Here is a 12,103-nt window from a genome sequence, read left to right as displayed (position 1 = left end):
TGGAAGAATAAATTAGCATAAAACAGAAATACTCAAGTAAAGTACCTCAAAATTGTACTGAAGTACAGTACTTGAGTAACCTTTCGCCATTTGGTTACATTTGTACACTCTCAAGAGTAAAATCATTTTACTGCGTAGTGTTGCCAAGTACCATGCATGGACAGTTAGTTAGTCACAAGGCTGGTGTCTCCTTCCATTACAGTGGCCAACGGGGACTTTGCTAGCAGCGCCTTCCGTAATGGGCGGCGCAACTGCATGCCGGCGCCCTCTCCGGACATCAGCAACATCAACCTGTGGAACATTCTGAGGAACAACATTGGCAAGGATCTGTCCAAGGTGTCCATGCCTGTGGAGCTCAACGAGCCCCTCAACACCCTGCAGCACATGTGCGAGGAGCTGGAGTACAGCGAGCTGCTGGACAAGGCGGCGGAGACGGACGACCCCTTTGAGCGCATGGTAAAGACACGAACACTCACGTCGGCTCCGCTCCGTTTAATTATTTAATTTGCCACTTGAATCGTCCCACGCGCCTGCCCGGCTCACATAACTCTGCGGTCGCCGATAAAGAGGTCTCATGTGTTGGATCCCTTCTACTCTGTTACCACAAAGGTGCCGTAGTAGACCAATGTGTACGTCGCTACTAATAGATTCCAATTGATCTCCCCGCAGGAGACATTCTATACAGCTCAACAGGCAATTAACCACTTGAACCCTAACATTCTGAGGCGAATGTTTGGCGAAAGTAGCAGATCTGCAACACTGCTGTTGCAAAACCAAAAGAGATTTGGTGTATATGGAAAAATAGAGCAGACCAAGTACAGAGCCAACCCTGGTCAACTGGATTTTCTTCTGTACAGCCTTTTTTTATGGGTTCGGCCTTATCACCAATACAGGTTTTCGTTTTTATAACCCATGTTGTGATTTTTTATGGGCTTGTCAGGTTTACAAAACAAACAACCTACAGTATCACAAAATACAGTCACATCTCACAAACACAAAGACGAAAAAAGAAAATAAAAAAAGGGGCGGGGGAGTATTAAAGAGAGGTCATCATGGTGTAAATATACAATTGTCAGATAGGTAGATAGGAAGGTCAATACTCAGGTCAAGAGGGAGAAGTTATTTCAGTTAGGAGGGACAATTTTAATTCTACAGTGTCTATATATTCTGTAAAAGGCTGCCAAATGTTGTCGATCTTCATCTTGGGTAGGGAACCTCCTAGGGTATGCTTGGGTATTTTCTCCACCTGCATAAAAGGGATTACATCCCCAATCCAAAGAGAATGCGTAGGAACGTACAGTAGGAACCCTTCCAATTCAGAAGAATGAACCGCCTTGCCAGCAGGGTTAAAGATGCCACAATATCACAGCTGGCAAGACTCCAAACACAGCAACAAGTGGGGATGGTGCAATGGGGACAGGGGTGACATTGGACAAAGTCTCAAACACAGACTCCCAAAATGAAGAGAGAGAGGGACACAACCAAAACATATTGTCATATACAGAGGCCTGACACAAATGTCAGGCTCCTGTAAAAGTATGTGAACTTATGATGATTTTTTTTCAAGGCAATCCAGAATCCACTCAACTCCTATGTTATGACATTGCTGCTGACAAGCCAAAATAAACACGTCTGTAAGTGGAAACCTCGCTCCAATGCAGCTGTCGACCTTGGAGATCCACCTATCCATCATCTTCAGCACTTGATGCATACTAATGTTTGGCTTATTCATTACAAAGTCTATTGTTATAAGCCATGGTAATCTTGATTGTCTCGTTTTGTCCCTTTGACAGGTCATAGTCGCTGCTTTCGCTGTCTCGGGCTACTCATCCACTTACTACAGAGCAGGAAGCAAACCATTCAACCCTTTACTTGGAGAGACGTATGAATGCATCCGGGAAGATAAGGGCCTTTGTTTTTATGCTGAACAGGTGAGTTTTTCCTGTTGAAGGCCTATTAACCAGCAGCGTCTATTAAACAATAGTTTTGGTCATAGGCTACCTTCCTCTTGATCTCTGTGAGAATAGGGGTTAAAAAAGTAATGTGCTTCAGTTTCTCTGCGTAATGGTGACCCTTTTTCCACGGGCATGCTTCTCGCTAGTCTTCTGTGAACAAAGACACATTGGGCCTCATTCACTAACTTGGTCGTACATTTCCTGTATAACCTGGTCGTAAATGTTGTGTACTGTATATTGCATAAGTCAATTCTGAAGTGCAATTCATGAAAGGGGGTGCAGAGCCATGATTTGTGCGGATCACAGGTGTATCTCATTTTTGTTTTTAAGTCACTAGCGCACTCCCATGTAGATCAGTTGCATTGTTCCACACCCCATTTTTAACCATAAAAAGCAACTGGAAATAACCAACGTGGGAAAAAACACAACAGATCTGCAAGCTTGCAACGCGTCGAGTTGCACCACCTTGACAACTGCATCTGTTCTGTCTGGAAGCGAGTCCCTCGATTACACGATGGATCAACTGAACGTTAATAAAGTAATGCTTTCATGTGTAAATTTGAGAATAAGACGTACAAAGTTTAACCCTACCACCAAATAATAGGCTAATAAAACGTTGAAAGGATATTATAGCAGACTTTTCTATTAAAGAATGCTCACTTTTGACTGAGGTAACATTATGACGCTGGAATCCAGGAACGCAGAGATTATGGACCAGATTGCGCTTTATTGATTACTGAGGAAACAGATGGTAAGACTTATTAGGCTATTGTGTGGCGTTCATGTGATCAATACTATAAATTAATAGCGCGGGATCTGAGGGATCTAATAATTCAGCTCTAAATGCACCAACAGAAAATAAATAAAAATCGGTTCGAATTTGCATTATGTCTATAATATGCATCCAAGCAATAGATCATTTGACATCTATTTATTTATTTTTTAGCCTATATGAAAAGAAAAAAAAATGGGGGTTTGGCACTATTGTTATTGATTTTGCATGAAGAATAAGACATTCAATTAACATATATGCAATGTTTGAGGTATATACTGTAAGTCTGCTCCCGAGCAGATGTGATTTTGAGTGTACGGACGCCAAAATTCACGGACAAATTGTTTTGATGAATCAGACTCTGAGCGTGGAAAGTTACGGATTCGCGCATAAGTAAGTGCAGACCCGGGCTTAGTGAATGAGTCCCAATGAATTGCTGGGCAATTTGTCCAAAAGTGATGTCACCCCCACACACACACATACACAGTACACTTACCAATGGGTGCACACAGACATTATTTTGTCCTCCCTTCATTGGTTACTTTTTATATTGCTCCTGAAATTAAGTAAAACTGAAACAGAGCTGTAAAAACATGAACAAAATTTGAATCCAAGTGCACATTTTGTTTACTGTTACTATTAAAAAAGCCTTAAAAAGCAATCAAATATTCGTATCCATAGTTTGCTCAGACGACAATTTGCATCCTATCTTATGAGTTCAAACCGGTATACTCTATGGGTGCTTAATTCAAATCTATAATGGGGTCCTGCCCGGTGACTCAGCCAGTTGGTGCACAGACCGTGATGCTCCTAATGAGCACGAGCACCATAGTCTGTGTTGTTAGGGGATGTGTCCACTGTCCACTGCCGCATTTTTTTCCTGAACGCAGTGTAGCCTATGTTTTGAATGTTTTCAAAGGAAGGCCACAGTGTGCTGGAAACGCCAACTGCACTGTAAATCCTCCCAACACGCGCAAATTACATTACACGTAAGTTAAGCAACAGGCGTGAGAAAACGTTTAAAGAAAAGTTACTGTAATATTATTACTCAAAACGTTATAGTAGTACTAGTCAGTTATATCACTCATTATTGGTAAAAGTAATAATATTACCTTTTCCGTTACTTTACTCTCGTTACTTACCAACACTGGACCCTATGTTAGCTAAACTGCACAGTGTATCACAGTATTAAAGCACTGAAGAGACACAGCACAGGGTTCCATGATGGCAGGTTGTCTCACACACGTAACAGCAGATGTCAGACTGATTATTTGATCTTCTCTCTAAGGTGAGCCACCATCCACCCGTTTCAGCTTGCCACTGTGAGTCCAAGAATTTCACCTTCTGGCAAGGTAGGACGCCTGCCTCCCTTCCTCATTATGGTGTTTATTTTTGGACAACTGGCTTGGCAGCCCATCAAAGAGATTTCTGTTGGCCTATTTTGTATCTAGCTTACAATTCGCATGTGAAAAACATGTTTCTTGTCCTCATGCCAAATATTTTTGAATATGAATGAAATGTCAATCTTATTGTTACATTCAACATTTTTCCCCCCCTCAGATATTAGGTGGAAAAACAAATTCTGGGGTAAATCAATGGAGATTGTACCGATTGGGACAGTCCACGTTATGTTGCCCAGGTAATTCTCTGCCCATGTTTTGTCTTTGGCTGATGTGTACTGTTTGGTTAACCACTTACAATGTTATACTTAGGCTGTTTCAAAGTAGCCTATCTACAAGCTCACAACGCATCACATTTTGAAAATCTTTGAACATTATTGGGTAAAACTAATTTGAACAATTTGGACATTTTTGAGAATTTCTGAAAATCTTTAAAAAAGAAATTGGGTCCACCAGGGTGAAAGTATAACCGAGACTATAGCATGAGGTTAGCATTAGGATGGCTTCAACACAGTGTGGTCTTACGTTCACAGTGATCAGGTCTATAGTTTTCCTCTGGGTTACTCTGAGGTTAGAGAGACTGATGACCAGTGAATCCATTAACAGCCTCGTGTTCCGTCCAAATGTCCTTGAACAAGATGCTGATATCCCCGTCTGTTGTTCACAAACCTTTTCATGTCAAGGAACCCCATATTAATATGTTTTGGCCGCGGAACCCCATCTTAAATGATTTTGCGCCAGGAACCCTGATAAGAGAAGATATGTGTTTAAAAAAAAGAAAACTAAATTATTCCAAATCTTTCCACAGTTTTTCAAGATTTTCAAAAATAGCACAATAGAGATTGTGGATTGGCTATTTTTGAATAGACAAACTATAAAATAGGGATAAAGTGATTGTTCCCTATTTAGCTGGGGACTCCCTGGAACCCCCTCAAGGAACCCTGGGGGTCCCCGGACCCCACTTTGAGAACCACTGACCTAAACCTTCCACGTAGAGCTGCTCTGCTCTCTGCTGGGCTATGGGAACCTATAAGGAGTTCCATCCTGTAAAAAGGTCCTTGACCAGGTTGGATGGATGAACTCAACTGTATTGAGCTGCTGATTTATTTTCGCCCCCTCTCAGGTTGGATATTGTTGGGTGTTTTGGGGACTGCTGAATATGCAACGAGATTATGTGGGACAGTGGTTGTCAATATTTGTGTATTTTATGTGATGACTTGTCTCAGTGTACTTTTGAAAGATTTTTTAAAACCCATCATCAACTATACTTTATGTTATATGAGCAACAATTCAGAGCTAATTAACTGTTATTGTGTCTTTGTGTTAGCTATGGTGATCACTATGAATGGAACAAAGTCACCACCTGCGTCCACAACATCCTCAGTGGGAGACGGTGGATTGAGCATTACGGCGAGATCACCATTAGAAACACCAAGGGGAGCGTCTGCCTCTGTAAACTCACATTTGTCAAGGTATGAACCTCTCATGTAGCGGCAATAAGTATTAGCTGAAACCATAATCTCTACCATCATTTACGCACTTGTCTTTTTGTGTCATTGACTCTTTAATGTAATGGAATAATTATCAATGACAATTCCTAAAGATGTCAGCGGTTGTCTCTTCTAGGGAAACTACTGGAGTTCTAGTGTGAATGAGCTTCAAGGGTTTGTCATGGATCAAGAGGGAAAAGTTGTCCATAGGCTTTTCGGTAAATGGCACGAGGGCCTTTACTGTGGTGTCCCACCTTCTGCTAAGTGCGTCTGGAGGCCAGGTAAGCATTAGCTTCTTATCTAGAGTCACACTCAATACAGATTGGTGACAAATTAAAGGGAATAAATGAGTGGAGAAACATGGAATACAGATGGAACAGGTGTATTTGCAATTCAGTGTAGTGGTTTCGCCGGCAGACGCACACAGACAGCAAAAATATAATCTCCCTGTGTGTCTTCGGCTTGACCCCATTGGTGTAGCAGCCAGTAACAGCTGAGCCTTGTAGTTAGCTGTGATTGGTCTGACCTCAGTGTTGCCCAATATGGAGAGGGGGACATACATGGGCCAATGACAATGAATGCTCATTTCTTTGTGTCCATATGGTTTAGTAAAATCTAAAAGGGATAAAAGTAAGATATGGTGCACACACTGTGATGCTAGTGAGCATGAAATACAGTCGATCTATAAGGGCTTGTACATCTGATATTTTCAGTGCACGCCAATGAAGTATAAATCAGGCTAATGGCCATGGAGGCTTATGGCTCTGATATCTCCAACTCAGACACGCTTGCTATAGGGTTTAGTCCTGTCAGAACGCAGCTCCTTTGTTAACAGGCTCTCAGAGATCAAAAACCATGAAGTGATATGGTCAGATGAGTCATCCTTCACAATATTCTCCACAAGTGGGAAAGTGAATACACCAAGAGAATGGTACAGGCCTGAATGTTTGACCCCTTCTGTGATTATCTATTTAGCTGTGAGGGGCATTTCCCTGGCATATTTTGGGTCAATTTGTCTCCTAAAAGGCAAGTGTCACTGCAAATCAATACAATTCTGAGTGATTACTTTAATCCTATGATGAAATATTTCTATCCTGATGGGAGTGGTCTCTTCCAGGATGAAAATTATATGAATCTTATGCCATGATCTTTGCTGTCACCAAATCTCAATCCAACTGAACAGCTAATGGAGATATTGGACCAACATGTTAGACTGCGCTCTCCAATACCATCAGCACCAGATGAGGAAATGTCTTTTATTAGAATGGTTTTCCACTACTCCACTAGAGTTCCAGAGACTTGTACAATCTATGCTGAGGCACATTGAAGCTACTAAGAAAATGTATTTTTTCTTTAATTTGTCACCCGTCTGTATCTGCCAGGCCATGCTGTTTTGCTGTTGCGTTCCCGTTACCCTCTGCTACAGCTGGATTAGATTTGGGCTTTACATAAGAACATACATTTGATTAATTTTCTCATATACGTACATGTAGGCATAAGAAATACATTAGTGCATTCAAGGTAAAAAAGACAATTTGTCAAGAGAATAAAAATGTGAAATTGATGTGATGCGTTCGCAATTTATTTTCTTGTTCCTTCCTTTGTATTTCTTTGTCAGGGTCCATGCCTACAGACTATGAAATGTACTACGGCTTCACCAGGTTTGCCGTTGAGCTCAATGAGCTTTGCCCTGAGATGAAAGATTCACTGCCGCTTACAGATGCCCGATTCCGACCTGATCAAAGGTACAAACTTGAATCCACACTTCATCAGACTCTGCAGCCAATGGGGAGGTTGGGAATTTGTGTAAAAGCAATCATGATATGGCTTGAGGCCGTATTTTGCTGCCATCTGCTGAGAGAACATGGAATTGGTAGTGACCCGGTGACAAATTAAACTGCAGTACAAGTGAATTAACATTACGCTGTTAATCCTGGTTATGGCTGATAAGATCCATAATCAAACCAATAGATGAACTGGCGCTCAAACAGTTTAACAGTTAAACTGTTTGAGCGCCAGTTCATCTATTGGTTTGATTGCTTGATATAAATTTAAATGAGACACTAAATCTTTAGTTAAACTTTAACTAAAGATTTAGTGTCTCATTTAAATTTATTTCCAGATTAGTTGATAAGCGCTCTGCCGCTCACTAATGCTGTCTTGGTCCTACAGGTGTCTGGAGGAGGGGAACTTGGAGATGGCGTCATCTGAGAAGCAGCGTATCGAGGATCTACAGCGGGTCAGGAGGAAGATGAATGAGGAGAACAACATCAAACACCAGCCCCGCTTCTTCAAGTAATTACATCACATTACATTACAGTCATTTGGCAGACGCTTTTATCCAAAGCGACTTACAATAAGTGCATTCAACATAGGTAGGCAAGAAAACTACTAATCACCAGAAGTTTTAAGTGCATTCTCTTCTAAAACAAGCAACTAAGAGTATACCTATAGCGCAAAGGTAAAAGTGCAATATATCAGCTACCTACTTTCTTAAACAGATGAGACAAATAGGAAAGTCAAATGAGCAAGAGCTAAAACAAGTAAGTGTATCGAATAAACAAGATCCAATCAAACAAGAGCTCGTACAAGTAATTGACCACAAGTAGGCAAGGCTAAGAGGAAGGGGGTAGTGTTTCCTGAAGAGGTGGGTTTTCAGCCTGCGGTGAAAGATGGGCAGTGACTCTGCTGTCCTGACATCACCAGTAATGAGCACATTACCACACTGGATAAGACTACCCATTTCCCTTAGGGCAGTGGTTCTCAAACCTCAAAAGGGATAGTTCACAAAAAAAACAACTCTTTTTCTATCGATTAGTCACCCCATGGAGACTTGAATTCATGGATATTTTTTAGTTTTTGTCGCATTCCTAAGCCAATAATTTGATGACCAGCGGACCGGTAGGCAACGGTTCCGGTAGGAGACACAAAGGAGACCTTTTGTGTCTCCTACCGGAACCGCTGCCGGTCATCAAATTATTGTCTTAGGAATGCGACAAATACAAAAAAATGGGGTGACTAATCGATAGAAAAAAAATGTGGGCGTGAACTATCCCTTTAACTCTGTAAGGGTCCCCCCCCCCCAAGGACCTCTGAGAGTCCTTGGAACCCACTTTGAGAGAACCGCTGCCTCAGGGAAATACAAGCGACCATATCTCACAGTTTTATTAGTTATTAACAATTTTTCTGTTTTGTTTCTTTTCTCCCAGGAAAGTGGTTGATGCCAATCAGAGGGAGAGGTGGCTCACCAACAACACGTACTGGGAGCTTCGTAAAAACCCAGGCTTCATCAATATGGAACAAACGATAACCCTGTGGTAGCACCTGGGACCGCTACGTACTCCATATCATCATCATCATCCTCATCATCATCGTAGAAAAGACAGCTGTTACCTATGCACAATAAGGTGTTATGAGAAAACATGTTAATGACAAAGACGTGTGTGCATGGACATAAGCGACTGCAGAACTGAGAGATGACCCGAATGAACCATGGTGGCACAGCGGTCATCGCTCCATTGGGGCATCCTCTAGGATCACCTTCATTGTGCTTGCAGAAGCTGGTTTGACCAGGCAACAATCTTACCAATCTCACGTAGATCTATCCTAAGCCGTTTTGACTTCTCAGTATGTCCTTGCCTTAATAAAGTCGCCTATCCACATCACACATTTGAAAGGTTTTCAGTACAAGTCATTTAATTTCGGGAAAGAGGTTTGGTTTAGATTAGTCTATGAATTTGACTTTTTGATGACCTACTGTATGTATCATGCATGATTAGTGCGCAGCTTTTCATCGGCATATGCCATAGTTACTATATCAACATTATTTGTTGTAGAAAAAAAAGAGGTATTTTTGTAAAATATCTTGGACTTGTAGACTTTACCAAAAGGGTATTGTGTGATATAGTTTTGGCAAATTTTATTTATTAATGCCTTTTACTATTGTTGAATCTGTTTAATCATAACAGTATTCTCTCCTGGGTAAAAACACATATTAATGTAATTAATTTTGATTGGTATTACTGATAACTATAAATATTTCATTGTATGATTCAATTCCAAAGACCAGCCATTAACTAAAGTCATCGGTTTGGAAGGAAGTACTGTACTGTAGGACATTATGGCTATTACCCTGCCGCAGCAATGCATGACGGGGTATTGTAATTAGTGCTGTTCATTTGTCTGTCTGTCTGTCTGTCTGTCTGTCTGTCTGTCTGTCTGTCTGTTCGCAAAATAACTCAAATGGCTGGATTTTATTGAAACTAGGTGGGAATCAGAAATGGGCTGCCCCGAAGAGATGATTGACCTTTGGGTCAAAAAGGTCGAGTTCAGGATCGAGGTCAAAATGACAAAATCAGTACTATCTCAGGAACGGACATAAAAGAACAAACATTGGTGTGGCCAGGGTTTGTACCCCAAGGTAATGGTTATAATTATTACATAAGCAGTGTTGATAGATCCCCCGATGCTGGACAGCCACCACTTTTGTTGGTATTGTGCTACCCCTACGCAGGTCTTGTGTCAAGACATATACTATATTGCAGTAACAGCATTAATTGTGTACACGTGTCCTGCAAGACTACTTGAAAGCCAGTGTCTCCCCATAATGGAATTTCACCCCCTCTGGTGTAAATATAGGGACAACTGTTCACCCCAGACTGCCTCATGAGCATCGTTAGCCCTGTGCCCTATCCAGCTCCCAAAGTCTAATTTTAAATATTGACACGTGACACCTGTTTAACACAGTTCAGCTCCTCCACATCACTTTAATTCAGTCCATATATAGTCGGCCAGACAGTCTGTACTCCTATAGAACTCATGCGACACAGTAAACTATCTTGGCTGTAATACAGCAGTTCGTGACCCTGGAAGATCCACTCTCTGAAACGTTAGCTGTAATGAAACAGGAGTGAACCAGCCCCATTTTTCGTGTACAGCGAGAGCTAAAATATCCTTTATGTGTAGCCACATGACTGCTGTGGGTAAACCGTCTGCTTCTCTTATATAACTGGCCAACTATGGAGAAGCTTACAACTGCATCCAAGAAAATACATTGCTTTTTATTTGCGGTGAAGACAGCACATGATACAAAAGGCACAAGGTGTTTTAGCTATTTTTGGCAAGCTGTGGTAGGCCTAGTTTAAAACATGCTTTTAATGTTTCCCCAAATCATCATGTAGAAGTTCAAGCCAAAGGCAAGATTTTTTGTGTGTGTACAAAAACGTGTACAAATATGGTATTTTGATATTTTTAATGTGTTTAATTTCCCAGAGAATTTACTGTTATGATATGGGTTGCTGTTATTTAATTTTCTTAAGTGGATTAATTGCAAAGCTGACCAGCTTTAACCAACCCCTTTGTGTCACAATATAGGGAAAGACACAGTGGGGTCCAGTGATTGAAATCACCCCAAAACAAGCAAAAACATTAATATATTTTGTGCATCTGGAGTGCATTGAAATTAGTGTCCAATTGTGTCCATGACTGTGGGATTATGACTTGCTATGGCAAAAATGGAAAATTGTTTTATGAGTGAACAATGAAAAATATGTTGAACAAAAACTATGTGAAGCGAAATTCATCTTGTGTGCACTGTTCAAGTAGTACCGTAGATTACAAACCAAAAAGATAGAAATGCTTTTCCATCCATAGACTTTTTTTTTGTCATTCAGTGAAGTCTCTTTCTTTGGATCACATACTCAGTGCTACAACTTGTCAGCATCAAGTCCACTTGCCGTGCCTTAAAGCATTTATTCATGCCTCACATACTGTACAAAGAAACCCCCACAATGCCAAGAAGGTAAACCATTACAGTCTACTAAAGCCTGATTTATACTTCGTCATATGATGGAGTGTAAATTAAGCATAACCCAAAACATTCTTCAAAAGATTCTGCCTGTGTATAAAATACATATACATACATGTTACAGGATTCAGACATTAAATGAGGGATTATATAATAAAATGCATGGTCACTTAAGTGCTTGTAAGGGAAATGTGGGTAAGACAAGCAAGGGACTGTTTTTTTCTGACTGTACTATGTGTAATCTGACTGTAATATGAGTACTTAAGATGATCCTCATTCTTCTGTTAGACTCTGTAACCAATGTCATTATTGGTGATCACTGTAAATACAATCATTTACAAGATGAGTCACTATTACAATAGCATATTCCTGTTTCCCCCTACTTCAGTGGATAGAGAATAGGAATTTGTATATTATTTTTGCTTTTCTTTATCAATTTACTCCCGATTTCTGTCTGGAAGATAGGGTCTTGCTTCGTTTAGTCTGTGGTGTTGTAGATTCAGACTCTGAACTTTGTTCCATAGAGGAAAAAAGAAAATACATGAGATTTCATGTCGCTTTCATGTTCCAATAGGTCAGACACCTCATAACGCTCCTAAAGAAGTTCATCAGTTCTCGTACTTGCATGTTTAAACGACATAGCCTGCCAATGAATGTTGCAAATGCCTTACAAAAGGTTT

General features: G+C 40.7%; 1 protein-coding gene across 4 annotated transcripts in view; it reads left to right on the top strand.

Moving 5' to 3' along the window:
• The window catches only part of osbpl6 (oxysterol binding protein-like 6), a 46,199-nt gene extending 36,387 nt beyond the window's left edge, over positions 1 to 9,812 (top strand). For all 4 annotated transcript variants that reach the window (XM_080456857.1, XM_080456858.1, XM_080456856.1 and 1 more), the window contains 9 exons: positions 203 to 456; positions 1,794 to 1,931; positions 4,016 to 4,079; positions 4,288 to 4,366; positions 5,455 to 5,599; positions 5,754 to 5,898; positions 7,236 to 7,362; positions 7,790 to 7,912; positions 8,827 to 9,812. In XM_080456857.1, the coding sequence (XP_080312983.1) occupies positions 203 to 456; positions 1,794 to 1,931; positions 4,016 to 4,079; positions 4,288 to 4,366; positions 5,455 to 5,599; positions 5,754 to 5,898; positions 7,236 to 7,362; positions 7,790 to 7,912; positions 8,827 to 8,938 (1,187 nt within the window). In that variant the 3' untranslated portion in view covers positions 8,939 to 9,812. The remainder of the gene's footprint in view (positions 1 to 202; positions 457 to 1,793; positions 1,932 to 4,015; positions 4,080 to 4,287; positions 4,367 to 5,454; positions 5,600 to 5,753; positions 5,899 to 7,235; positions 7,363 to 7,789; positions 7,913 to 8,826) is intronic.
• Positions 9,813 to 12,103: the final 2,291 nt, after the last annotated feature.

The sequence above is a fragment of the Gymnoscopelus braueri genome, assembly GCF_963280865.1.
Source record: "Gymnoscopelus braueri genome assembly, chromosome: 18".
In the NCBI taxonomy this organism is placed as follows: Eukaryota; Metazoa; Chordata; class Actinopteri; order Myctophiformes; family Myctophidae; genus Gymnoscopelus; species Gymnoscopelus braueri.
The sequence above is the reverse complement of the archived record's forward strand: the minus strand, read 5'-3'. Positions and strand labels throughout refer to the sequence as shown.